At 55.8% G+C, this 27773-nt stretch overlaps 1 protein-coding gene across 12 annotated transcripts in view; it reads left to right on the top strand.

Annotated features, from left to right (window-relative positions):
• CCDC33 (coiled-coil domain containing 33) overlaps positions 1-27773 on the top strand; it is a 91924-nt gene that overhangs the window by 39139 nt on the left and 25012 nt on the right. For all 12 annotated transcript variants that reach the window (XM_072951018.1, XM_072951017.1, XM_072951014.1 and 9 more), the window contains exon 11: positions 7621-7815. In XM_072951018.1, coding sequence (XP_072807119.1) covers positions 7621-7815 — 195 coding nt within the window. The remainder of the gene's footprint in view (positions 1-7620; positions 7816-27773) is intronic.

The following is a 27773-nucleotide window of genomic DNA, read 5'->3' as shown; positions in this document are numbered from 1 at the left end:
GAGATGCCAGAGGGTTGAAAACCCACTGCTCTCTTGGATTTGGCACCGGGAGGGGGCATTGAAGGAATGGAGGTGACACCTGCTACTCTCCACTGAAGGAAGAGGCAGCTCCCACAGTCCCATCTGACCTTCCCCCTCCCTGTTTCCCTCACAGGGAAGGTGGGTGGGTCTTTGATGACAGAGGGCTGCCCTGGTGTTTTTATTCAAACCACTTACAAAGCTTTCTCTGGAGACCAGCCCAGAGTGGGTACAAGTGGCTGTTCAGCAAATGTGGAATGCAGAGTAGGGGACAGGCAGATGATCATGCTGGCTTTTGATGAATTTTTATGGATTTTTTGGAAAGCCACACATGACAACCCTGGGCTGGTCCTCAGAGAAGCCTCAACACATGCTAGCCTCCATTTCCTCACCAAACCCAACTGCCCAGAAGGCCCGCATCCAGGGAAGCCCAGCATCTTCCTCGCTGCTCCTACCTTCCCAGGGGTTCTGTTCTACCCCCAAGACTCCGGCTCTGGAAACACTACTGTATGGACAATGATGAATCCAGAGAAAAAGACCCTCTCCTCTCCTTCAACCTCACAACATCCCTACCTGTCTTCCCTACCCTACCCCAGGCTCCCAAGCCCACCCTAAGCCCTCTCCCCTCCCTACCTTCATTCTCCCAGGCCACATGGCAGGAGGCAGAGGAACAGGCCTCTCCCTCCCTAGCTCACAGGTACTCCTTTCCCCACCTGCTAAGATTCTAGGACCAATTCAGAGATCTTCCCGTACAACCAGAGGAAGTTGGGCACAGGTGGTTAAGAAGTGGTAACCTGTGCTCTTCCAGGACCAGCCTGGCCCTTGGCTCACAGATGCTCAGTATTGGGACAGGGCTCACCATCCCACGATAAGAGGCTCCTGCCTGCTTTTCACAATGCCTGAGTCACAGTGCCTGAACCCTTCCCAGTAGTGTTGCATGCCTTGGGGACAAATATTGCTCCCTCTGTAGTCTCTTGGCTATCATGCAACTCCCTCTGATACTGCCTACCTCAGGGAGGGAATTTGACACTCCGTCCAATACACAAGATTTTACAGACTCTACTTGCTCACCTCTCATGACAGGTGGCTCATTACCTCTCAGAAAGCCCTCTGTAGCCTCTGTACAGCTTACTTGTAAAGCCCTTCCTCTTGCCTGTCTCTAGTTTCCTCCCCTAGTCCTGCCTTCTCCTTCCTGAGGCTGGCTCCAGAAAAGTCAGCTCCCATGCCCGTGCCAGCCCTGTTGTTGTTTACAAACTCACTACGTCATCTCCAGCCTGACCAACTCTCCTTCCTCTGTGTGCTCTTTGTTGCCCTGGGTTTCGGCTTCTCATCCTCCTGGTTGTCTCCTCTTGAAGTGTTCCCCAAAACAGTGAAGATAGATTAGCACTGGTGGGTGGAGCAGGACTGTCACCCCATTCTCCAAACATATTCTCCCTTTTGATGCAGCCAAAGTCTATCATTGGCTGTATTTTATTACTAACCAAGGCTGTGAGGTTCCATTTAGAGCCTGGGAGTCCAGCCTGGCATGTGAGCCGCTGTCAGGCAGCATGTGTGACAGCTCGTCTTCACCGTGAATCTCTGCTGCTCTATTTTGTTTTGTTTTTTTTTTTCACTGCTGCTCTATTTTGAACTTAAGCAGGGCTTATCTTCCCTGTGATATTTCACCATCTTCATCTCAGCCTATTGTCTGGGCTTGAGATCATTCTGGGCCATGATTTCATCATGTGTCACATTCACAGCCCCACCTCCACCCCCGCCTCAAGCTCTGGGTCATCTGTGGATGTGGTCATGCCGCTGTGAGTGCTGCAGTTTGCACTAAAAAGTGTGCATCCTTAGATCTGGGTTTGAATTCTGGATCTTCCACTTGATCTTAGCCACCCTGAGGTTTACTTTTCTCATCCATAGGAGATGGTTGTGATCCCCAGCAGCCAGGAATGTAGTGGAAATTGAATGAGGGGGCGTGTGTCAGTGCCCAGCACAGCCTTGCAGACACTCAGCAAAGGCAGCACTTACTATTGTTCGCCCACGTTGCTGACAGACATGCTGAACTCGTCAGGGATGAGGACAGGGCTCCTGGGGGAGGGGATCGACAGAGCCCTGCTAATCCATCACTCGGCACCCGCCCCTCACGACAGCTGCTCCACCAGATTCACATCCATAAGGACGTCAGGAGGCCTTGTCAAGTGCTGAAGATAAACATCACCAGCACCACATTTAGTCTCACAGCAATTTTCCAGGGAATGAAGAAATGGAGAAGAGACAGACAATCATCTCTCCAGAGGCCAGAGCCCTGAGCTGGAGGCTGTGGCGGAGGTAGGGAACATGAAGACCTGTTTCTTGGCCTATGAGCTCCCAGGCCACAGACGGAGTGCTGCCAGTGTGAGCAGAGCTGGACCCAGAATTATACTGCAGGTGCATCCCAAATGCCTCACCGACCACCACGGGGTGGTCCTGTGATGTGATGTGAGCCTGTGACTCCTGGTCATGGATGGAGTGGATTGAGTCCGGATGCAAGGATGACTAAGGAGCTGGGCGTTCGGGCCTTCCCCTGGCCTGCTCTGCTCTCTGCATGAGCCCAATGCATAGCTAGTGGGTTGAAGAAAGTTGGGGGGGAGAGGAAGTGAGACAGGGCAGCAGCTTCCAGACCAGACTTCTCAGACAGTGGGGGCTGCTCTTGGGTTCTTCCCCATCTCAAAGCCAGACTACCACAGCCTAGACCTCCTGTCTGCCAAATCATGTGCACTCTTGGTCCAGCCAAGGTCATTCAAGCACAAATGCATCAACCACTCATTAGATCCCTAACCTGTGCCAAGTAGTAAAGCACCCCAACAGACCATCACCACCTATCCTGCCAAGAGTTCTAGTTGACGTGGGTGCAGTGAGCATACAAAAGTCAGAAGAGTCATAGAGAAGGATGGTTTACACTCTGCTTGGAAATCTGCAAGGCAAGGGTGCTTCTGGCAGAGGGAACCACAGATGCAAAGCCACAGAGACATGACAGTGTCTGGAGCGCGCGAGACATGAGGAGGCTGTTGTGGGCAGTGAGACTAAAGGGTTAGATGGGGCATAGATTGTGGAGGGCCTGGATGCCTGGACACAGGGTTTAGACTTTGTCATAGAGTAGTGAGAAGCTAAGGAAGGTCTTTGAGCAGCAGTAGGGTGTGATCTGACCTATACCTTGGAAAGGTCTCTCTAGATGTGAATAGGGGAACCCACAGGGAAGGATTAGTGCAGAAAGACCAAGTTTCAGGCTAACAAGAGTGAGCCCATAGCCTAGCCACTGAGCCATAGGCAGGGCTCTGTTTAATACTAAAATCTCTGCCAGAATTTTAAAAATTCTTTGTCACTGGCTCCCTTCCTTTGACCTCACAACTTGCTTTTAGATTAACCCTCTGACACCATTTTCTGGAGAATGAATCGTGGCCCCAGTGAGGATTAACACCTGGGCCCTTCTTGGCTAGCAGACAGACTCAGAGCTTCAAACCTCACTGCAGCTGCAAGACCACGTGGGATTTCATAAATGAGGCTTGCAATATGCAGGGGAGGCAGCAAGTCCTCTTGGAGGGGCCCCTTGTCTGAGCCTCGCCTTCAGCTGAAGAGATAAGAACCTACAATGTTGCAGCCACAGGAAATGACAAAGCAGCGACTGATCGGAGATCCACTGCACAGGGCTCATTACAGCGCTTGCCAGCGGGCGAGACACCCTTATCAGGGAGAAAATTGCATCAGGCCTCCTGAATTACTAGCGATTGGAAGCAGATTTCTTGGGACGCACTTTGTTAGATACCTAATGAGCAGGATACAGGCGGGCAGAGCCCAAAGCCAGCGGGGCGGGGGACAAATGTCTTTGTTAAACAGAATTTGTCAGTTTCCGCTCCAGGCTCCCTGGGGAGGGTTCAGGGCCAGCTAATTGAATTAAGAGCCTGTGTGCTCCAGCAAGAAGGCTCTGGGAGGGGCGAGCGGCTGGCAGTCCACAAGGCGGGCACTTTCAGCACCGAGGACAGCAGCTGCAACCAGGCTAGTCTGTAATTGCCAGGGCAGGCTGGAACTGTTGCATTTTGCATGATCAGGGATCTAGGGGATGGAGTGGGTAGAAGGGAGGCAGAAGATGTTCGGGAAGGAGGGGGAACCAGGTGACCCAAGAAGCCTCAAGCCTGTTTTGCTATTGGCCTGGTCTGTCTCAACAGACCCTCCTCTGCAGGCAACAGCGAGGGCAGAGAAGGATGCATCATGCATTCACGTAGTGTGGGGCAGCTGCGGAAGCACGAGTGGTGGGCTGGGAGCCGAGTCTGAGTCAGTGCACTGCCGTGCATCTCTTTGAGCTTTCAAAGTAGGTCTCCAATTACAGCGCTAATGAAGCAGGACGTGCTGCAGCCACGGAGCCACAGAGCCAGGGGCCACTTGTCAGCCCCAAGCTGCCTCTGCAAGCAGGGCTGAGCCTGCCAAATAGAAAAGCAAATAAGCAGGCTCCACCAGAAGCCTCCACCCCAACCTGGAGGAAAGTGGGGAGGGGGTTTTGGAGAGCAAGGCAAGGCTGGACCTGAATTTTAGCATTACTCCTTTCCCATCCTCCACCCTGACCCACCCCTACCTGAAGCCTGGTTCCACCCTGTAGTTTCAACAAGCTCCCCCTCCCATGAGGAGCAAGGAGGGAAGGGCACAATCCTTCCTGAAAAGGTGGGCAGACTGAAGCTTAGGAGTCTAGACAGGCAACGTTGACCCTAGAGAAAGGGAACTGTTTGGGAGAATTTAAGCACATATGAGGCACTGTGGTCCTCCTGGGGCCCCTTACCTCACATGACAAGAAAAATTGCCTCTGGCTTTCCATGAGGGGCCTGTATTATGTGAAAGTTTAAGGATTTTTCTATAAAAGTCACTCACCTGCCTTAACCTCCAACCCCCAGGCCAGGCAAAGCTGATTGGGGCAGGAATTGGAAATGCAGACAGGTGACCTGCAGGGGTGGGGGGTGGGGAAGTACTGGCATGAAGCAGCTGTGGAGGCAAATATAGGCCAGGGCCAATCATGGAGAGGGCAGAGCAAAGCAGAGCCACTGAGTCTGGCAGGGGCTACAGGAAGAGCAGCTGGGGGTCAGGAGGGGGTGGGATGGGCAGAATAGACTGAAGTCCACAGGTCTTCCGCCTTTCCTTCCCTTCCCTCCTTCTTGGAACACCACCCCTGCCCACCTGAGACTGATAGGGTAAAAGTGCTGGTCTGGACTAAGGGGTCTGTCTCATTTTTCTTACATCTTTGTGATGAAATTAAATGAATTATACTTAATAAATTTCAAAATCCATGTAAAAGTAGAACCTGGTGTGTGCCCAGCTCTGATCAGGGGTCCACTGTCAGCTCTGGGTCACTGAGCTGACCTGGCTCATGCTGGGGCCACACAGGGTGGATGTCAGGGAGACAGGCTGTGGGGGAAGGGACTCCCTCAGCAGAGTGTCTTTGCTTTCAAGACTGATGGGGGCATCTCTTGAGACCTCTCCCTTGATTTCATTACATCTACTTCCTCCCCTAACTGGATTAGATGGCAGTCTATGAAATCCAGGGCATCATGATTGGCTTTCTGCCTGGAAATGAGAAATGTCATTATAGGTCCTGAATCAGCATCTCACCCCAGCCCCAGGGGCCACCGAGTCAATGGGACATTGGTCTTTGCCCTGCAGTTTTTCTTTCCTCCCCTCTCTCCTGCATCCGTCTACCCACTCGTCCATCCAGTGTGCATTCTGCAGGTTTCATGCTACAGCCAACCTGGCGCTCAGCTGCTCTGAGGAGGAGACAGCTGGGGTGCTGTTTCCCATCTAAAACACACAGAAAGCAGGAAACCCCAAACCATCTGACTCAGATGCTGCACAGAGGTTATGTTCAGTAGGGGGGGGGTCTGAATGAATTTTACCCTCCCTGAACCAAAGTTACTGAGAGGAGCAGGTGAGAGAGACAGCTAGGCCTAATGCCCAGGGACACAACAGCCCCAGAAGTCTTGGTTGTGGGGTGCAGTCAGTGCCAGAGTCAGCTTCAGGGTCACCCAATGCTTTACTCTGCCCACTCCAAGAGTCCTTACATGGCTGCTGTCTCCTAGCACCCATTTGTTGGTGGGGGGCGGGGGGACGATGCCCAGACTGGGCTGGATACTTCTGTACTCGTATGACTGTCCCTTAATCTGTCGATGCAAGCCTGAAAAGACGTAATGGATGTTAATGAATTTCTGCACACCAGATTTTATTTTTAAAGGGCAGTTATTTAAAGGGTCCTAGAGGTAAAGCAGAAGGTCTTGGTCTGGTTCATCTGGTTCATATGTGTGGATTTTCGTATAGAGCAGCCACTTAAAGAGAGGTCCACCTGCACTCATTCTCACTCTGTTTGTTCAGGGTCAGACATTCAGGCATCTATCCTGGTTGGCGCTGTGCCCCTTGTTCCATTTGCTTCTGGAACAACACTCTAGACAGCGGAGTATTTGTCTGCTGTGTGGCCAAGACAGGATTCCAACAGCCAATGCTGGGCGGAAGCAGGTCACCTTTGAGGTTCCTACAAACTTGAGACTGCATGATTCTTTGAACGATGAACTTAGCCTTTGGAGGCTAACTACGGATTTCCAACAGAGCTTTCAAGAAACCTCTCCCTAAAAGGAGTATACAACATGTCCCTAAGCCTGAGGAACTGACGTTTTGTCAGAAAAACTGGCAAAATAAACCTGCAGTTGGAGGACAGTGTGAGAGCAGAGAGAGTCAGCTGCTAGAACGGAAGAAACCAGGAAAACTTTAAGCAAGCGTGGGTGGAGGCCATCAAGGCTTCCTGGAGTAGCTGGTGTTTAAGGAGGGTTGAATTCTGAACAAGCAGAGATGAGCGCAGCAGTCAAGTCAGGCGTGGAAGAAGAGAACAGGAAGAAGAACAAGGAAGGAGAAAGAGGCCCATCAGGGTAGAGAGGGAAGAGACTCTGTTTGATGGGTGAGAAGGTGATGAAGGAGATGGAATGGAAAGCAAGCCTACACAGCCAAGGGTGCCAAAGGCACTGGAGATGATCGCACCCATTGTTACTGCACCCAGTTTGGGAGTCATGGATGGCATAGATAACTTACTTTTTAAACAAACATGTCTTGAGCACCTACAATGAGGCAGACTCTAGTGGTAAACAAGGTCTCTGCTTACAGGTAACTTATATTCTAGTGTGGGGATTGGAGGAGGGAGGCAGGCAGTAAACAGGTAAATCCATTTTTTGAAAATGAATTTTCTGGTAATTACTGTGAACACAATAAAATGGGATCATGTGACTAGAGTATATTGGAGGAAGGATTACTTTAGATGTATGGGCCTCTCTGAGATGATCACATCTGGGCTGAGACCTGAATGATGAGAAGGGGACCGCCCTGAGGCTCTCCGAACAGAGAGAACAGAAGTTGCAAAGGTCCTGAGGCAGGAAAGAGCTTGGCTTGTTGGAAGAAAGGCAAGGACAGTGTGGTTAGGGTGCAGTGAGCAAGGGGGGCAGGGGGGAGGAAGGCCAGGCATGCTGGACCTCCTAAGCCATGCGGAGGAGAGGCTTGGGGGTATGGGCACGCTGATGATAGAAAGGCACAGAACAATTTCTCTGCACTTTCTCTTCCCAGAGGCCAGAAAACTTCTTGACACCAAACAACAGCAAGGTTCTGCCCATCCTGGACCCCAAGATCTTAGATGAGAAGCTGGGTACCATCCGTGAGTCCTGGTCCAAGGCCACGGTGAGCTCCACGATTGGCTCCAGCACATCCACCTCTCAGGAAGCAGAGGAAGAGCCTCAGCTGCCCAGGATGTCCCATGAAACGGTGAGTGTCTCCCCACCCTGCCACCCAGGACAGGGATGGGGCATGGGGAGGGGCCTTGCCTGCCACCTGTGGGCCGGTTCATTCCTTGGGTGGCGAGTAAACTCCCCCTTTAGGCACACTCTTACATGAGTCACCCTAAACTGGTGAAAAGTGTGGATTCTTCGTTTTACAGAGTTTCTTCACTTTTTGAATGAACTCCCATGTGATTTCTTTCAAAACAAACCCCTGCAACACTTGTAAGACCAGATTCCTCTGACTCAAGTAGTCGTCAGCTCAGAACTTCCTTGGGAGCGTGTCCTCTAGGTGATGGGAAGCCCCCTGAGAGATTAGTTTCAACTTGCAAAAGAGGAAATTGGGGCTCAAAGTAAAGAGGACACCGTCTTTGGTCACAGAGTCTGTGCCCTTGATCGTGGGAGTTGGTATGGCTTCCTGAAGCCAGTTGACGGATGCTGGGAAAGGGATGGTGAAGGCGGCTGAGGTAGTAGTGCCTTAACTTGGTGAGGGCTCAGTGCCGAGTCCTAGCCCCTTGATGCAGAAAGCTCCAGGACAAGCCACCAGAAAGACAGTCTGACCCAAGCCCCCAGGTGAGGTCTTGCCCCAGTGACCATGGTTAAATTCATGTGTGGCTTCCTCCCTTCTTCCACAGCGGATCCCATGGGGAACGCTGCTCAGGAAGATCCTGAAAAAAGGCCCGAGCCAAAGCCACCAGCCCATAGGGAAGCCCTGGGCCTCCTCCTCCCAGGACCTGCCTCTTTCCACTGACAGCCTTCGTGTCTTCCCCTGGCACTTCTGCACCTTCCTGGGACATATCCCATCAGGCGGATAGGAAGGAGTGCTCTCTGCTGGGTGTGCCCAGGGTGCTCCCATGTGGAGCACCCCTGCCCACCCTGAGCAGGGCCCTCCCTGGCCAGTGCCCGAGCACTCACAAGCCGTCTTTGTCTACACCTCTGCCCTTTGGGAAAGCGGCTCTCAGGCCTGACCTGCTGGCTCAGCCATCAGTTGGGTTAAAAATAAAGATTCAGACCTGATTTTGGAGACTTCAGGCATCATGAATAAACCAATGCCTGCTGCTCCCACAGCCTGGTCTCATGACAGCCCCTTCCTGTGCCTCTGAGCATAGGTGGTGCAGGGAAGACAGGAGGAGCTGGAAAGGCCAGGGAGGAGAGGAAAAAGGAAGGTGCCAAGAAGGGGAAGAGCAGACTGGGAGGAAGGAGAGAGGCAAAGGCGTTCCCTTCTTGGTCACAGTCCTTCCTCCACCCCTCCAGCTCCAGGGGCCCTCCCAGGGATGGGGCCAGCCAGTCATCATTCCTCTCTCTGTCCTCAGATTTACCATGCTGGTTATTCCCACTTCTGACACTTTGCCCAAGTTGAGTCCTGGAGACCCAAGCCTCAGCTCCAGCTCCTACTCCCTAATGAGAGCTCAGAAGGACCAGGGTGGGTCCCAGGCAAGCGTTCGTGCAGCCAGTAGAGCCCAGTCACAAGCAATAGAATGTGGGTGGGTAGCAACGGCGTACAGCTCCATGACAGTCACAGGTAGCACGTAGCAGTGGGTCATTGTTCCATAGCAACCAAACAAAATTACATAGCAATGGGCAAGCTCCCATGACCGAGAGACACCAGGATGAGCTGTAGGACATGGTCAGGGGGCAGTGGGATGCCGTCGCATAGCAGTAGGCTCAAACCGTCTCACACAGCACTGCGTCACAGGAAGAGGCAGCCAGAGGGCACGGGGCATTCACATAGGGTCTCAGAACAGTGAAAGGTATGTGACTGGCACTGGAACACATCTGGGCAGCAGTGGCACCGTCACAAGGCGTGTGAATCCTGGACATGCAGCCAAGCAGTGGTCATGAGCAGCAGAGCCTGGGGGTGTGGCAGTGGGCCCGAGGACATGGCAGTGGTTGTGCAGCAAGCAGGCGATTAAGTGCGTCCCTCAGCTCTCAGCCGCGGTATCAGGCTGTGAGCCTCTCGGTGTCACCTGATTCCGGAGCACGCAGTCTGTACCTGGTCTGGTAGCACTCCCCCCAGAGCCCTGGGGAAAAGTCTGCTGCTGCTTCCCTCCAGAGCCCACTGCGGCTTAGGAGGAGATTGAACATCTTCTGGAGAAAGGAGCACCCTGGGAACAGAGAAGGGAGTGGAAGGGAGGCAGGATCTGTCCCCTCTCTGCGGAGAGGATGCCACGGCTGCTCCCTGCTGCCCTGGGGCCTGCCCGCCCACCCCTACAGCTTCCCCTGGGGGCGCCTTCCCCTTAGCGTGCCCTTGGATCCGCCTCCTTCCTGGAGTGCCATCTCGGGCTCCCTTCATCTGGGACATCTGGTTTTGACACAGGCCTTTCAAGTGCTATTCTGTCAATGTGGTGTAAAGCTCCAGTCCTCAGTGGACCCGGCGGGGTCAGCGTCCCCTGGGTGTGATCTTGGGTCAAGTGTAGGACCTGGGCAGAGCTAGAGGAAGCCTCCACCTGCCTTCTGCGTAGCCCAGAGAGTCTTTTTTGGAAGAAGTGGGCTTTTAAGTGAGGGTGAAGAGTGAGACGTTAAGAGTCTTCCCAAACATAGTAACTCTCCAAACACTCAACACTTGTGGGTGTTCCCTGTTCACCCTCTAGATGCCCTGAACCCACCTCATGCTGAACCAGGCAATGTCTTCTGACACCAGAAAGTCAGTGAGATGAGAGGCTCTGTGCAGCCTCCAGACGGGCCGGCTCCTTCACAGGGGCTTATAAAGCCCCTTCCATTGATGGAATTCTTGTTCCCCAGCAGCTCCATCTGCAGTTCCTTCAACAACCAGGAACCAGAACTCCCCACCCCTGCCACTACCCAGCTCTGTGCCCAGCTGTGCAGGGGGTGGAGGCTGGGGGGTGGGACAACGCCAAGGCCAAGGCCTTGCTCTCTGGGAGTCCCCCCGCAGGCAGGGGGTGATGGAGTAGGTGCACCATAATATATGTCCTCCTCTCTCTCCCTCCCGTACCCCCCCCCACGGCCCTGTTTCCTCCCTCCCCCTTTCCTTCGCTGCTCAGAGGAGATTTGTGGCAGACCAGAGGGCCCTCGTACCAGCAGATGAATAATTGACAAGGGTTGTTTAAAGATTCAGTGGAGTTTTTCCAACCTCACACATTGGAATAACTCATTTCTTTCATTCTCTGTTTGAAAGCCTGACCCCCTCCCTTCGTCTCTCCCCTTCCTGGTCCCCACATGCCCACCCTGCTCTGAGCACAACACTTTCGTTTCTCATCCCCTCTTGAGTCTGTTGAACTCAAGAATGATCCCTTGATCCCTCCGTTTCTTTGTGTCCCCTTCCCCAGCAACTCCCACCCCATTTAACCTGGTAGGTTGACTTCAGTTCCCCTGGACACCATTTCCTCAAGGAAAAGGGACCCATTTCAAAGGCGAGGAGAGGAAGGAAGGCCAGAGAAGCTGTGGCTCCTCCCTAGTCACACAGCAGCGGAGGTGGGGACGCAGGTGACAGGAAGGCAGTCCCCCCAGCCCAGGGGCTGCTTCCCTCCCAGCCAGGCGGAGGGGTGCCAGCTCTGCCATGCCTTCCCAGGGTGGTGTGGAACACTGTGTGTCCCTGAGCCTTGATTTTTCCATCTGTAATACAGGAGAGCTGCTTACCGTGCCTCACCTGCCTCTCAGGGTCAAGTGGAACAGGCGAGGGGCCTTCAGAAAGGGCTGGCAGTGTGGCAGAGACACCTATGAGCCTGGTCCTGAGAGTCTGCCTGGCATGGCCCTACAGTGACCAACCATCCCTTTCTGCCCCAGACCAAAGGGTTCCAGGGCTTGGAACTTGCATCGCTAAACATGAGATAGTCCCAGACAGGTTGGGTTGGGGTACTGACATGGGCCCTCCCCTGCCCCAGCCCTGCTCCTTTCAAGGGGGCTGCACCCTCCACCCCCTCCACACCCCACAGCCACCAGGCACACACCCTCTGCCTGTCAGCCCAGCTCTGCACTGTCCCCTGCACTCACAGCGCTCTTACCATCTCCTTGAAGTGACCTTGAACTCCCCTTTTCTGGGCCCCAGTCCCTCCTCTGTCAGCAAAGGAGGTTGGAACAGATGTTCCAAAGTCCCCTGGGCTTCTGGGCTGTGACTGGAGCCTTGGTCCTGCCCCCAGGCCCCCACCCAGGATGAGGTCTGCAGACTAGTGAAGCTGAGAGGCGGAGGGCCCAGCCTCGGCTCCCCAGGCACCCCCTGGCGGCCAGTGATAGGTCCTGAGCAGGAGGCAGCTGCCAGCATGGTCTCTGGGGTATGGACACTACTCATGGCAGTGGCACCTAACAGCAGAAACACCAGCCCAGGGTGATGGCATCACAAAGCCCGGGAGCCTGGAGTTGGCCCCCATAAGCTAGAGTGACACCGAACCCAGCCTGGGAGGCAGATTGCCCGGGACATTAGAGTCTGCGCCCCATCCAGATCCTATGGACCACAAGGGGCAGAGAAAATACAGGAGAAACAGAGACGAAGACAAAGAAAGCACAGCCCTCTAGTGCCCACTTCGACAGCCTCGTATCAGATGCCCCTGACTCAGTGCCCCCTACAGGCCACCAGGTGCATTCTCGAAACATCACTGTCACCCCACTGTCCCTCCTGCTCCAACACCTGCCTCTCAGTAGTCCCAACTCCACTGCCCAGTGCTCGTGGCCCCATGTGCCAGCTCAGTCTTCTGTCTCTGTCACGCCATAAGCATCCCTGTTCTGTCCTCCTGGCCTCCAGGCCCATCTAAAGACATACAGGCACCAGGTCCCAAGCCCCACTACTGCAGGCAGGAAGTGTCCTCCGGGGCTCCAGCCTCCTTAGCTCCTCCCCTGCACTCCTGCAGCCCCCAAGTGGTGAGCCCTGTGTGCTGGCATTCCGGGGCGTTCTAAAAATAAATCTTGTGAGGGTGCAACAGTCACAGCTCCTAGGCTTGGCTGAGAGCCCTCACCAGCTCCCCTCCTCTTCCTCTCCCAGCTCGGTCCTTCTCTTCCTCCTCCAGTTCCTAGAGAGAGAGACACAGACAGACAGAGAGAGAGAAAGAGAGAGAGGGAGAGAGAGAGAGGGAGAGAGAGAGAGAGACAAACACACACACACACACACACACACACATACACAGCGCCAAGGATTTGAGGAAGGAAGGGTGGGGAGAAAGATGGAAAGGAGGAAATAAGATCCCATTCTATGCAAATCACTGTTATCTCCCCCTGCAGACCCCTTCCCCCCTCCTTTCATCTGTGCAGCCACTCAAAGAGCTGTGTGACCTTGGATAAATCACTCCACCTCTCTGGGCTGTCTCCTCATTATTAAGTCGAGGAAATACCCCCACCCCCACCTCTTGAGGCTGTGGGGAGGATTAACAAGAGAGTGCATGACAGTGCGTTGGAAACTGTAAAGGGCTGTCCACTTTGCAGGAGGCTTATTAATAGTCACTGTGTTGACGAGGCTTTTTGAGATGGAGAATAAAAGGAGGAGGGGGAGCACAAATCCCTCAGGCCTCCCTGCTCTGACCCCTTCTCCAGAAGGGCCGTTCCCAGAGCCCTGACCCACTTCTCCTTCCCCTCATCCCTGGAATCTCCCCAGTGGGCCATTCTCCTCCTCCATCCATCACCTGGGACTAAAGAGATTAATAAACGAGGCTCATAACTCAGCTGCCGGGATGCAGCAGATATTTACGGCTCCGTTTCAATTTGCAGAGAGATTAAGTGTTTGTCGATTTATTGTCTCGGTGTGTGTGCGTGCGCGCGGCCCCCTGCAGGCAGCTCCCCCTCCCCGACTCCACATACTCTCACTTGTGGGCTCACTTGCCACCCCACCATCTCCCACCCCTCTGGGTCCTTGGAGTCGGTGGCGAGCCTGGTGCTGACCAGCCGGGAAAGCCACTGGCCACTGAAGTGGGCTTGTTTTTCTGACCAATTTGGCCAGAGGGGCAAGTGGCCTGGCCCTGGGAGAGGGCCCGGGCCCATGGAACGGGGTGTTGGACAGGATGAGCGAGGCATACCATCCTCAGATGACTTAGAGGGCCCTTTCTGGGCCTTCTCCAGCCTCATCTCTCCCCAGAGCAAGGGATCCATGGGGCCAGGTAAATGCTCCCTAGAGCCCAATCTAGACCGCTGTTTGGGTATCCAAGACCCCAGAATTCCCTTCTCAAATGGAACTGGACCTGCTTCTGAGGACCGAGCAGGCCTCTTCCCAAAGTCCATACTCCCGCGGGTCGGATGCTTTCAGGGATCTGAGAGGGATGCTCCTAGGCCCAAAGGATGGCTGTTTGGCGGGGAGGGTGGTCACCTGCTGAGAGCCTCCATTTATGCCCTTGTCCTGGTCCTCACAGATGTCAGGAGCAGATCTGGAGATGGGAGGCACACTTCCAGGGAGAAAGCCCCCAGGCTAACTGGGGAGGGGCCTGCAGAGGCCAAAGGAAGTGAGCCAGCCTGGGGAGGCGGGTGAGAAAGGGGCGCCGCCCCAGGGGCTGGGAAGGGGAAAGAGCTGCGCCCCAAGTCTGGGCAGTGCTTGAGGAGCCAAGAAGGGGGCCTGTGAGCACAGGGAGCAAAAATGCCAAGTGCTCCCCCACCCCCACACACCCTGATCCCGTCCCCTTCCCTGTTGACTCTGTAGTCAGGCTCATGTACTCACTTGTTCATTCATTCATTCATTCATCCGAGCAGCTTTTTGAGCATCTACTACGTGCCAAGCCCTCTTATCTCCCCCTGCAGACCCATCTGCTTATCTGTGCAGCCATAGGAGGTTTGAGTCCTGTCTCCACCTCTCAGGAGCTGTGTGACCTTGGATGAATCACTCCACCTCTCTGGACCTCTTCCTCAGTTAAGAAGAGGGAATACTCTTTTGAGGCTTTTGAGAGGATTAACACAAGAGCGGATGGCAGTGCCCTGGAAACTGTGAAGGGCTGTCGGCTTTGCAGGAGGCTTCTTAGTAGTCACTGCATTCGTGGGGCCTTTGGAGAAGGAGGGAGGACAGAGGGGGCGGCACAGCTTCCCCCGGCCTTCTCTCTGATTCCTCTCCAGAAACTTGTCTCCAGGCTTAGCTACAGTAACATGAAGATAACTCCCTCCAAACGTCCCTGTCCTCAGGAGCCGCCCCCACCCCGTTCAGCGGGAGACACACACTCACACAGCAGGAGGCTGTGGCCAGGACTGAGGTGTGGTCTGCTCGGGGGAGTGTGGGAGCACAGAGGGGAGTGTACCTAAGCCCGCCCCACCCCTGGCAGGACACACGTATACAGAATGCCGAGTGGGGTCCACAGATGGCACTGTTGTCGATGGTTGTTAGTGTGAAAACCGTGCTAGATCCTTCATTTGCTGGTACAAGTGTAGGTGGGTGAACTTGTTCCTGCAAGAGGCATCTCCTGAGTGGAGATTACCTGCGTGTTTGTGTGTATCTCCGTGTCTCCCAGGCGGGACTCTGGCCTGCAGTCTCACCAAGAGGCACTTTGGGGCCCTCAGGCTAGTCCCTTCGCTCTCTGGACTTCAGTTTCCTTGCCTGTAAAATGGGAGAACACCTCCCTCCTCTGAGGGATGAGAAGGTCCTAGGGGTGAGGAGGAGAGGACTGAGGGGGTAGATGGAATATTGGATTAGCCAAGTTAGGGTCTAGCCCCAAGCAGCCAAAGATTGGGGTCCGAGAAGGTGTGGATGAGAGGCCCACTGGGGCAGAGCCCCTGCTCAGGAGGAGAGAAAATTCACTGCTGGGGGAGACCACTGGATGGGAGCGGCATCCAGAGACCAGGGGTTTAGCTTCTATTCCGCCACTGACTTGGGGACTCACCCTGGCTGACCCCCTTCCGTCTCTGGGTCTCAGCCTCCCCCTCTGTGGAGTGAGGGCCTGGTCTGCATGATTTCCTCTTTCGTCCTGGCAAACAAGGCAAGCGGAGGGAGGACAGCCTCCCGACTCTGCTCTTTCGCCAGATGGCTGGTGCCGCCCTGTGTCACTGTCCAGCTCAGTTCCTTGCTTAAACGGTGGGTGGGTGGGGCAGGAGTGCAGCTCTCTCTGTAAATAAAGCCATGATGAGGCCATAAATTGCTGAGGGCTCAAATCATCGTTTGGTGAGGGTGGGAGAGGACTACAGAAGCAGGGGTGGCTGGGAGAGACTTGCTAACCTGGGAAATGGGGCCCATCCCTTCTGCAAACTGCCGGCTCAGCCCTCCTTTTAACAGTACTGATTATAGCTTTAATGAGCTCTTACTCTTCTCCCAGAACTTTGTCATAATCTTGTTTTATCCTTACACCAATCTGATGGACGTACAATGATCACCCCCATTTTGCACTTGGGGAAACTGCTGGTAGCTCGGTAACCCTCCCAGGGCCCAGGCAAGACTGAGGGAGAGCATTCTCTGGGGCATCACAGGTCTGAGGCCTCAGCCCGGTGCCTGCTCCCGCAGCCGCCTTGGCCAAGCGTTGTGACAGAAGTCAAGAGCCCGGAGACTGACTCACCATCTCCCCAGCCTGTCTGGGTGAGGGGGCTGCCAGTAAACACCCAAGCAGAGCTCTGAGGCAGCAGGGCCCCCCAAATCTTTGAGGGTACTTGCGGAGGCCTACACACCGTGTTACCTATGCCCCAAATAATGAAAAGTTCTAAATCAAGGTGTAGCCCAAAATACATTTTGCTCTTCTGCCTTGACAAATACAACTTGGAAACAACCTGAGAATTCTCAGATTCCACACTGGATTCTGGTGACATGGGGAGAGGAGCTCCCACCCCTCTGCCCTTGGTCCCCCCCCCATCTCCCCCAGGAGATGTCCCCTTTCCTTCTTACCCAGCTCAGTTTCACTACCACAACCTAATGACCCAGTGACCACGTGAGACCTTTTGCCTGTGTAAGGGTACACCATTACCTTCAGGAGGACAGGCCCTGGAAGCAGGAGGGGACTCCGGGACCCCCGGCACCAGGGTGTGGTCTAGAAGGGTGCTCAGGCTCTGAATGGGCACATCCCCTGGCCCCACCTACTCCTCACCCCAAGGGGAGGGTGGCAGCCCTCTACACACAGGGCCCAGGATGGGGCCCTTCTTGTTCAGGGCCAAGGGCAGAACTGTCCCTCCCCCAGCTCAGTGACTCTATTCGGGTGGACTCCTGAGCTTAGAGTAAATGCTTTTGAGTACAATCCAGTTTCCTCCTGATGTGGACGAGAAAAGCTCAGTCCATGTGCTTACGTGCGCGCGCGCACATGCACACACACACACACACACACACACACACACACACACACACACACACACACAGACATTTGGTGTTAAATATCCAATCAGGTCCAGAGATAATAGAGAAGGGCCAGTTCACTCCCAGTTTAATCAGATAAAACGCCCATTCATCGCTCCTCCAGCGGCAGACACCCCCTCCTCAGCGCAGCCAGGACTGAGCGGATAGGCGGGAGGGACCGCGGGAGAAGGGCTGAGACGCCAGCGGGAACTGTGGGTAAGAAGCGGGTTGAATAGGTGGGCTGTGCCTTTAAATCTTCAAGGTGGGGGGGCGACAGCGTTGCCCACAGGAGACTAATTATCCTTCAGCCTCTAGCCAGCTCTTACTCAAACAGACAAAAGGGGGCTCGGCAGCCCTGATGGCTCTAAGCTTCAGCGGCAGTTTTTTCCGCTCTCAGATATGCAAATTGGCCTCTGTGCGGTGGGCCCAGGGGATGACTGGATAGCGGCTCAGGGATGTGGAAAGGCCAGCAAGGGCGAGGGCCTGGTGGCTGGACCCCCTCAGAGGACTGCTTTGGGAAGCTGGAGGCATCTCTCACGCCCTCCTCTGGCTGGATGGGGAGCCCACTCTGAGCTCTGCTTCGCCAGTAGGGGGGAGACTTGTAGAAGCCAAGATGAAGGCCCCCTCCCTCCCACCTCCTTTAAGAGGTGGGACTCCGTTGGAGTGCCAGAGGGGCTCCCTCAGGAAGCTGGCTCAGGGTCTGGGAGTCTACAGTCCAGATGGAACCCTCTTGCCCACGTGAACCCCTCCACCCTAAGACACAGCCACCAGGCGTGTTGCCCCTGCCCTAAACCCTTCCATGGTTCCCTCACCTGCAGCACGAGCCCCTCAGCCTGATGGCCCCTGTGACCTCTGAAGCCTGTGCCCCAGCCCAGAATATTCTACTCACATCCAACCGTGATGGTACTTGCCCAGAGCACCAGGCCTTTGCGCCTCTGCTTTCTCTGCCTTATATCCCCTGCCCTGCCTCCACTCTTGGGGCCTGGCACACAGTAGGAATTCAGTAAATGGGTCCACAGATGCATAAAATACCCCTTCCTAAGCCACCACATGACCCAGGGGAGAAGACAGGTCTGGGTCAGGGATGGGAAGTTTGCTTCCCACTCAGCTCCCAGCCAGCACCTATAGGTAACTCAGTCTTCTCAGCTGTGAAATGGGGACAGTGGTAACACTTACCCCACAGGCTGACTGCAAAATGCCCATGGTGCCTGGAAAGGGTTCTGTGAGCTGTGAAGGGCCTCTGGTGGCTTATCATTCATAGCAGGAGGTGAGGAGGACAGTGTAGGAGAGTTTGCGGGGAGCAGGGAAGAGACCAGATTCCATCTCTCTCAGATGCTCCAAGATCCTCATTTCAGACAACCATCAGCCACTCCCTTGGGGAATCCATTCCTCTACTGTGTGTGGGTCTCTGCCCTACCCATCCCAGGCCTCCCCAAGTCCTCTACAAAGTGCGTGATATTACTGCCATCTCAGCAGGAGGGGCTTGGGTCCTGGACCTTAAAAGTGTGAGGGCAAACAAATAAAAAGTGTGAGGGGACTGGCCCTGAAGCAGGACTGGAGATGTGCTTGGGGAAGAAGGTCTGGCTAATCAGGATTTGCATTCTGAGACTGAACCCTGGGCCTGATGTAGACAGGGGCACGGGATCTCGAAAGGCTGGGTGCAGAGGAAGCCTCCAGGCAATGGGAACACCCCGACCCAGGGAAGACCCTCCCATCTTTGCTGCCTGCATCTGTGAGGGCCAGGGCCCAGGAGGATTTCCAGGGCTGGGAAGGGTGACTCGTGAAGGCAAAGTGGTCGGTCTCCAGCCAGGTGAAAAGGGGATCTGAAGGGACCTACTGCCTTGTGGCTCCAAAGGCAGAGTGTAACATGGATTTCCAGAAGCATCACCAGGGAGTTTGAAAGTAGAAACACTGTGAAGCTGTGGGGTGAGCCTGGAGCCTGGCGGAAGTGGAGTTCGGTTCCCAGCAACGCAGGGCTGGGATGGAGGCAGGAGGGGTGCACCAGTCAGCAAGGGTCCAGCCGCCGGGCTGGGGGCAGAGGACATAACAGGCTCTTGAGGTGAACCTAGATGGGGCCAGAGAGGCAGAGACAAGGTCTGTGAGCTCCAGGGATAGGGACCTACATCTGACCCATCCCCAAGTACCCTGAGGCATTGCCCAGCCATGCCAGCCTCCCCAAGAAAGCCCCTGGGAGTCTGCCCCTTCTGGCTCACCAGGCCTCGGCACGTGGAGCAGAGGATCCCTCCCAGTGCTGGCATTCCAGGGGCAAAGGTGAGTCCTGAGAGAAGGAAGAGGCCCCACCTCTAGCTCCTCTCTGACTCTAGTCCCTCCCCCTTCACTGTCCCTCCTTCAGCTTCAGATTGTCGCAGCCCCCTTGGATCCCCCAAAAGACCCAGCTGTCCAGCCTGGGGCTCCTTGCCCCACACCAGAGGCTGGGCAGGTGGCCCCCGGACCTCTCCCCACCACAGCCCTGCTCCAGGGCTTTTTCCTCCTGGCCTGGGGAGGGGACATTGAATAGGAAGCAGTGGGCACACACCTTCGCAGATCTGATGGGATGGGGAAGGGTGAAAATGAGAGCCTAGAATTTAGTCCTAGGGCACCTGATAATCTAAAAAGACGATGCTCTGCTGATAATCGCAATTCCCTCTGGCCAAAGATCACCAAGAAGGTGGGTGGAAGCATCAGGAAGGTGCATTGGAGGAGGAAATAAAGGACCCAGGCCCTCTTAAGTGATTCAGGGGAGAGTTGAAGGACATGGGGCTTTGCTCTGGTTGGGTGCTCTCAGGAGGAGGATAATTCTGAGTGGGGTTTTAGTGATTCTTTTCCAGGGGCAGGGGAATGTATGAGGCTACACTGTCCTTAGTAAAGAAGCAGCAGGCACTGGTATTAGCCAGGAAAGACTGCTGTCTTGTCTTTTTCGTGGTTTGGACAATGTTCATGTTACATCTGTGTTCAGACATGATTACGGAGTGGTCTTTATGTCTTGCTGGTCAGAGAGCACCCTTGTATGATCCTGTGAAATTAGGTTCAACAGGAGAACATCAAGGTCTAGCTGTGTGTACCAGGCCGGGTCCTGGCACATGCGGGGCTGCTTCTCTCCTTCTCAGTGGCTTCAGGCCGAGTGACAGAGGAGAGAGGGAAGGGGCGTATATTACACACACACCGGTGCCAGGCACTGCCCACGACACTGGACAGACACTGCCCACTCAGTCTTCACCCCAGCCCTCTCCCTGTTACACGGATGATGAAACTGATGCTCAGAGAGGTCAAGTGCTTGGCAGAGTCAAAGTAACTGGCAAAACCAAAACGGAGCTCTGGCACCAAAGTCTTTTCCACTTCCTTGCCCTTGGCCCGGAGGCTGAACCTCCGCCCACTCAGGACCCTAAATTGTGTCCCCCAGGCATCCCAGCTGGACATCTCTTACTGCAGGGGCTCAGCCTGGCTGTCACAAGCCAGCCATAGTGTCAGCAGTCGCTCTGGCTCAGGCTGGTCCCCTGTGCCTAAAGGTGTGAGGGGTAATGAGGCCCCATAATTAAGGTTTCTGGAGACATGGCCGGGAGATTTATAGACAGGCTTTGTCAATAACTGCGCTCCTGACTGCAGATCCAGCGAGACATCGATAAGTGCTCGTTACAGCTTCTCCCTGCTTCCTGCCCTGTCCCCCCACCCCATCCCCTCCCCGGCCTGTCAGCCTGCCTGTTCACAGTGCCTTATGTACACAGGCTTCGCTCAATTAATTTGCACTTGTTGGCACCATCTGTTCTTTTCATATGTCCTGATCAGGAGTGTGTGGGTCCTGCCTCCTCCTCAGATGTGCTCCAGAGCAGGGACATGGCACCCCCATCAGTCTAGGACTCCTGAAAGTGGGGCCAAGTCCTCCTCTGCCTTCATCTCCCTCCCCACCTCTAGCCTCTCACCCTGGTGAGCCATGCCTGACCCGAAGCCCTTGCAGGCCGCCTCTGAGCCTGACTCTGCCAGGCAGGGCCTCGACCCTTCAGAGGAAGCCCTCTAGTCCCAAGGAAGCCATCCCCTAAATGGCTGGCTGTCCCTGGGGGCTAAGTGGCAGGGCTCCAGTCCTGGTCCTAGCTCTGGCTCCCGCAGCCCAAGGTTTTCAGGTCCCTGCTCCAAGAACAGGGACATCACTGAGTCACAGGGTGAAAGGGGGCTGAGAAGTTGTAGCCGAGTCTGTTTCCTGTGAGCAGCATGGGTCAAGGGTGGTACAGGGCCTTGGCTTGCACAGCCCTCAGAGCGAGGTGGCACATGGCCTGGAAGCTCCCGTCTGCCAGGGCAGGGGGCCCGCCCGGAGAACTGAGAAAGGGCAGCATCCTAAGTTTGCCTGCCTGGGACTGGTTCCCCGTTCCCAGGTTCTTGGCGGCCAACATCTCAACCCTGCTCCTCTCAGGGCCGCTCTTTCTTCCCGGTCTCAGCCCTTTCCGACTCTGATAGACTGTGCTTCCAGCCCTCCACACAGATCCCTGAGATGGCCCGGCTTTCCTGGCCCTGAAGGGCTGTGAATGCTTAGCTGCCTCTGCTGTGGGAGGCTGGGCAACGTCTTGCCCTCTCCGGGCTCTGGTGCCCTCTGCAGCACACGAGGCACGTTGATAAGGCAACCAGGCCTTATCCTGGGAAGGTCTTGGGAAATTCATAGTCAGGCTCGGTGCCAGCCTCTCGCTCCAGCCCAGCACGCCTCGCCCGACCCTAACAGGCACCACGCTTAGGCCTTGGCCTGGCCTTCAAGACCCCGTGACTGGGCCCTGCAGCCACATCGGCCTCATTTCCCACCGCCCCTCCTCCCCACACATCTTGACTATGTGCACTTCATCCCGTGTGCCTGGCTGCTTCTCACCCTCACCCCTTTGTTCCTGCTGTTCCCTCTGCCAGGAACCCACCCCTTCCTTAGTCCTTTATCACCTGACGCAGTCCTATGCACCCTTCAAAACTCATTCCAGCTCTGGGATGCCCTCCCTTACTCCTCTGCCTGCACCCCAGGGTGGGGAAGGGCCTGGCTGAGGGGCTCCCCCACTAGTGCACTGACCACACTGATGTATCACATCACACTGTGCTTGCTGCCACATCCTCTACCGGACAAGCTCCTCAGGGACAATAAAAGGTCCCAGTCTTGGTCACATCTGTGCACCCGGTGTGTACCAGTACGAGTCTGGCCAAATGGGGCTGCCAGGCAGTGTGTGTTGAATAGATGGACTCCGGTGTCCTGAGCCTGGGTTGGGGGAAGGGCAGTACTCACCCTCCCCCGTCGACGGAGGGTGGTGCTCCTCCTGCCACCCTGGCTGCCCACCAGTAGTCATGGAGGTCTCAGGGGTGGGCAGTGGATTCAGTAGGGCCAACGCAGTGCACAGCCGGGGAGGCAGCCAAGGAAGGGGCTTTACCCAGCTCCCTGCCCACCCTCCCCCAACCCGTCCCCGCCCCGGCCCAGTGCAGGGCCCCTGTGTGAATATTACTGTCGGAATGTGGTGAGTCCTCGGCCGGCCGCAAACAGCTCCAAGCTGTATCGGGCCTAGGAGCCTGAAGCTGGGATCTGCCTGGGGGGTGGAAGGGGGGACGTGTGATTCCCGGCTTCCATGTGTGTTTCAGGCCCACTGGTGGCGTTTCTGCCAGGAGAGGGCTCTAGAAGTGGGGACCCGCCCTTGCTTGGAGTATGCTGAGCTTCCAGGTGCTGGTGTCTGAGGCCCCACACAGCCCATGTGCAGAGACACAGAGCTTTGGGTGCCCACAAGTCCCCTTCCAGACTGGAGCAGAGGCCTGCAGCTTGGCAGGGTCCAAAGAAGTCCAGCAACATACCAGAAGCAATGGTACAAACCACCTCTGCTCCAGTCTCTTCTGTATGTCAGTGTGGTGGCTTTATTGCAGGGAGGGATGGCATTCAGGACAGCCTCAGCATATAGGAGCCAGACCCAGGGCCTGTGGGCGTGGGAGGGAGCAGGGCCTGCATACCCAGCTCTGACTTCCCCTGAACTGGGGGCAGGGATGCCCGGGGCCCTGCAGAGGTGAGATCCCAGCCCTAGTGAGTGAGGGAGGAGGCAGGGAACATGACCTTGCCCTGGTGGAGCTGAAGGCCTACTGAGGACAGGAGAGCCAGCCCCAGGGTATGGGCAGATGTTTAACAGTACCAGCTCCCGCAGTGGGACAAGCTTCCTGACCCCCTCCTGCCTCACTTCCCCACTCTGTTGAATAGGTGTGATGGCAGCTGCCTCACTGGGTTACCGGAGGGATGAAACTGAATTGATCTGTAAGTATTCAGAACAGTGCCTGCCCATGGTGAGCACTTCTGATCTGGCTCAGGCTCTAGAAACTCAGAAAAGAGAGCTGCCATCCCTTCTAGCTAAGGAGAGTGAGAAAGGCTTTTGTCAGGAGGTTGACTCTTTAAGAACGGCTCTGCAGAGTCAGGGTGAAGGCGCCTCCATCCTGTTGGTGAAGGAACCACAAAGGCACAGAGGCAGGACAGAACAGAACCTCTGTCCTTCCCCCAGCAGTTCTGGGGCTGCAGGAAGTGGATGTGGGGGGGCACTTGTGGAAGGGGAGCTGCGCTATGAGGCTAGAGGGGGTGGGGTTGGGATCACATTGGACCTTGACTGCAAAGCTGAGTGAATAACCCTGCTCCAATGCCACCGGAAGCTCCAGTGCTTCTCCATTCTCCCCCTGCCTCCTCCCCACCTTAGCCCCGAGTCTACCCTGCTTCCTGGGCTCCATGGAGGAAGGACATCCCCCAGCCCCACAGAGAACCCTGACCTTCACATAGCAACTCTCTGCTGTGTCTTACTTCACCACTTTAAGGAGTCAGGGTGCTCCTTAGCACCCATTGTATGGATGAAGAGCCTGAGACCAGGCACGTCCCCCTGGGCTTCAAGGGGCAGGCTCAGCTCTTCGGGTGCGGCTTCCCCTCCCTCCCAGCATCCCACACTTGCTCTGTGTCCAGTGACAGACCCCTGAGGGCTCCACAGGGCGGTGCCCCTCCTGCCTCCCGCCAGCGCAGCGCTGGAAGACAGCCGGGCCTAGGGCCTGGCTGAGCAGCAACGCCTCCGCTTGGTGCATTATTGATGGGGCTTCTAATTGTGCGTTTCCCAAAGTCTATAGGCCTTTGATGAAAAATTCATGGCGCGCCCGAGGATGGGAGCAGATTCAATCGATTGGCAGCGCAGCGGGTGCGGGAGCCCTGGGCCCCTCTCAGTGGGGGGGCGGCTGGAGGCTGGGCTGGGAAGGGGTATCAGTCTGCCTTTGCCTTTATCTCAGGCTTCTGGTCCCAGGGTCTGGGGAGAGGAGGGGCACACACAGCAGAAGGCAGCAGCCATTTCCCCTGCAGGGAGGCTGACGGCAGGACCAGGAAGGTCTAGGACCACATCTGGGATGCCATCTGGGTGACTGGTGCTGCCCAGAGAGGATGGCCATTTCCATCACAAGCCTCATTTTCATTTCCCTAGGGAAGTATTAGAGCCTCATGAGTCCCCATGAGTCCCACAGAGGAGCTACTCACATGCCAGGCATTCTGCTTGGAGCTTTACCCCTAGCAACCTCAGTACATCCCCAGTGGCTCCAGGAGATGGGCACAGTCACACTCTCCATCTCACAGAGGAGGAGACTGCGGTTCAGAGCGGGACTTGAACACAGCACTGAGCAAATCCAAAGCTCGCTGACTTCCCTCTGCCCCCAGCCATCTTAGATATGAGCCCCAATGCCGTGTGAGGCTTGTCCTGTTCAGCTCCCCAACCCCATCCCTATTACACAGGAGAAAAACCCCACCAAGAAAAAGTGAGTTCTCCGGGATCTTAAAGCAAATTAAATGAAAAGTGAGGCCTGCCCAGGAGAAGAGAAAGAGCTTCCCTACAACACTGACAAGGGCCAGAGGCCCCCACCCTTGCGGAGCTCTGAGCCAGCACCCAGTAGTCAGGGGTAGCGGTGCCTTAGGCAGGGCTGGGGCTTTTGAAGCAGGTCAAGCTGTCTTGGACTGTCCGGTCAGGGAAGATTCTTGTGCCACCGCCGAAACCCCAGGGACCCCGACTTTCCTTCATCCATTCATTAAACAGGTGAACAAATATTTATGAAGTCCAAGCATTGTGCAAGCAACTTCCTAGTGCAGCTGTGGGGGTGGGGCCATCAGGAAAGGCTTGGGGACCAAGCTTGCCTGGGACAGACAGGCTGAGCCCAGCTCAGCTGGGGAGAAGCCCGACAGACCCCTCCACGCCCCTCTCAGCAACCCGGGCCAAGGGCGGTCAGAGCAGCCGGTTCTGCCTTAGCGACCAAGGCCGTTTCTAGGTGGTGGGCTGCCTTGTTTGGGTTTGTTTTCCTTTTGCTTCCCAGTGAGTTCCTTTTAAAAACATCCACCCATGTTGTCTCCGCTGAACTAAAGGGAAAGGAATTTGTCCAGACTATCAGGAAAGCAGAGGTGGGAAGGCCCTGGGGGCAGGCGTGGGGCCCCAGGCCTTGCTGTGCAGCTGCAGAAGCGTGAGCCCAGCCTGGGTGGCTGTGGAGGGATTGCTGAGGGTGCAAGGGCCAGAGAAGGGGGCAACCGAGGGCCAGAAGCAGGAGGAGGGGGAGGGGGAGAGGAAGGAGGAGACCGAGGGTACAGGGTAACCAAAGGGCAGAGACAGTAGGGGTGGAGGGGGGAGACCAAGGGGGAGACTGAGGTCTAGCTAGAGGGCAGGGCAGGGCAGGGCGAGGGTTGCTGGGACTGGAGTTGGGGAGACAGAAAGCCAGAGCCCTTCAGGGCCCTGTCCTTTTCCTGGCCTCATGGCCCCACAGCCCTCCCGGCCCCACAGCCCTCCCAGGCCTGCCATCTCCTTGCAGTGCCCAGGCCGAGGAATGAGCCTAACCTGGTTCCAGCCATCTCACCCAGATGCCCCTACCATTCAACTAAGGGGAAGTGGCCCCTTGGGCCTGCCTGCTTCCAGCTCAGGGCTGGGCTCGGTCACCAGGCAGGCACTTGTTGTGGCAACAATCCCCGGGGACCCATCCTGGGGAGCAGAACTACTAGCAGGAAAGATGAGGGAGCCAGAGTCCCCATCCCTTCCAGCCCCCAAGGCTGCCCCAGGCCTCCTTGACAGCTGCTCTGTAAGTCTGCCCCCACGCCCGCCAGGTCGGGGAGGACGGGTTGGCTCACCCAGCAGCCAGGCATTTGAGGTGTATCGCCTGGCAGCATTAAAGGTGTTCCCAGGGCCCGATGGAGGGAGGACAAAAGGATCAGGCCTACAGACACCAGCCCCTAGATGCCTGTGGTCACAAGAGCCTTCCGTGGGGCTCCAGCCCCAGCCCAGGCCACCTGAGCTCACACCCAGGAATCCAGAAAGGGAAGAGAGAAGGACTTCTGGAAAAACCCCTTAAAGTGATCATTGTTTCCCGCTAATCCGGGCCCTGGCTCTGGCCTCTTGGCAGTCCAGCCCCAGCCCTAGAAAGTGGAGGGGCCTAGGCTAGCCTGGGCAGTCGGGCCAGGAAGGCTTGCTGGGAGGGCAGAGCTCACGGGGCTGTGATGGGTGAGGCAGATGCAGGCTTCCAAGAGGAAGTGAGTCAGCCTCAGGCCAGGGGGCCTGCGTTGCCTGGGTTAGTGACAACAGATTTCTCATTCAGACCCCAGTAGCCAAAGTATTTGTTCTTTGTGGCAAGAACCCAGAGCACACCTCACAGGGATCATCGCCCCAGCCTGCAGAGGAGGAGGCCCAGAGAAGGCGAAGGCTTTGCTTCAAGTCATACAGCAGATGTGGGCAGAGGCAGGATTAAAACCCAAGATTCTGGACTCCAGCCAGGGGTCTCCTTGTACCCAGTGTGGGGCTTTCAGAGGCAGCAGAGCTCTAACCAGGGAGAATTCTAGCAGGAGGTGACCACTGGGGAAGGGGTTCTTTTATGGGAGAGTAAGCAGGGCCTGTGAGGCCAGGGCTGGGGTCTGTTCTCTTACTAAGCCCCTGGCCTCACGCCCTGTACTTCCCTGTGCCGGAATCAAGGGCCAACCTCAAGCTGAGTCCAGCAGAGGCAGGACTCTGGGCCACAGACCTGAGGAGGAGTGACTGACAGCTAAGCTGAAGTGGCCCCGGGGATCTTCTTGGAGGAGGAGGTCCCAGAGTGGAGCCTTGAAGGTCAACAGGTTTCTGGGAGGCCTGGAAAGGGATTTGGGAATGGAAAGACCAAGCATTCTCCAGGATGCCGCTCCCCCAAGCCAGCCCCACCCCCAGCCCCATTGTCCTGGCCCTGCTCAATTAGCCCGACTGGCTCCTGCAGGGGCCAATTAGGCAGGGGCTGGGGTCAGCAGCCAAGACCTCACCACCCCTCCACCACCCTCCGAGCTTCAGTGTGCTAAGCACAAAAGCTTTCCAGACACCACCTCTGCTGCAGCAGGAAAGGAAAAAGAGAACAGAAGAAAGGGAGAATTCACTCCTTTTGTTTCTTTGCTGTAACCTTGGGCTGAACAAAGAAGCAACTGCCTTCCTCTCAGGGACCCTGTTTTAAACAGCAATTTGCAGATTTGCTTGTGATTGGGGGTCTCAGCTGACTTCCCTTCAGAGGTCTCGACTGAAAAAAAACACGCAACGTGAGAGCTGTGAGATTTGGCTTTTTGGGGGGACTTAACCAAGGACTATAGCCTAGGACACAGCCTCTCAAATAGCTCTGAGGAACTGCTCCGAAGAGGCAGTGGGGGAGGTCAGTCTATATGTGATTCTGGAGAAGGCGGACTTGCAATCAAGCACACATCTTGGCAGAAGGTTACGGCTAGTCACGAGGAGCAGGTATCTCGGTTAATGGCTGCAGTGCTTTCCCAAGTATGGGAAGATGCAAGAATC

Source organism: Vicugna pacos, chromosome 27 (assembly GCF_048564905.1).
Source record: "Vicugna pacos chromosome 27, VicPac4, whole genome shotgun sequence".
Lineage (NCBI taxonomy): Eukaryota > Metazoa > Chordata > Mammalia > Artiodactyla > Camelidae > Vicugna > Vicugna pacos.
This window is presented reverse-complemented; position numbering and strand designations above follow the sequence as displayed.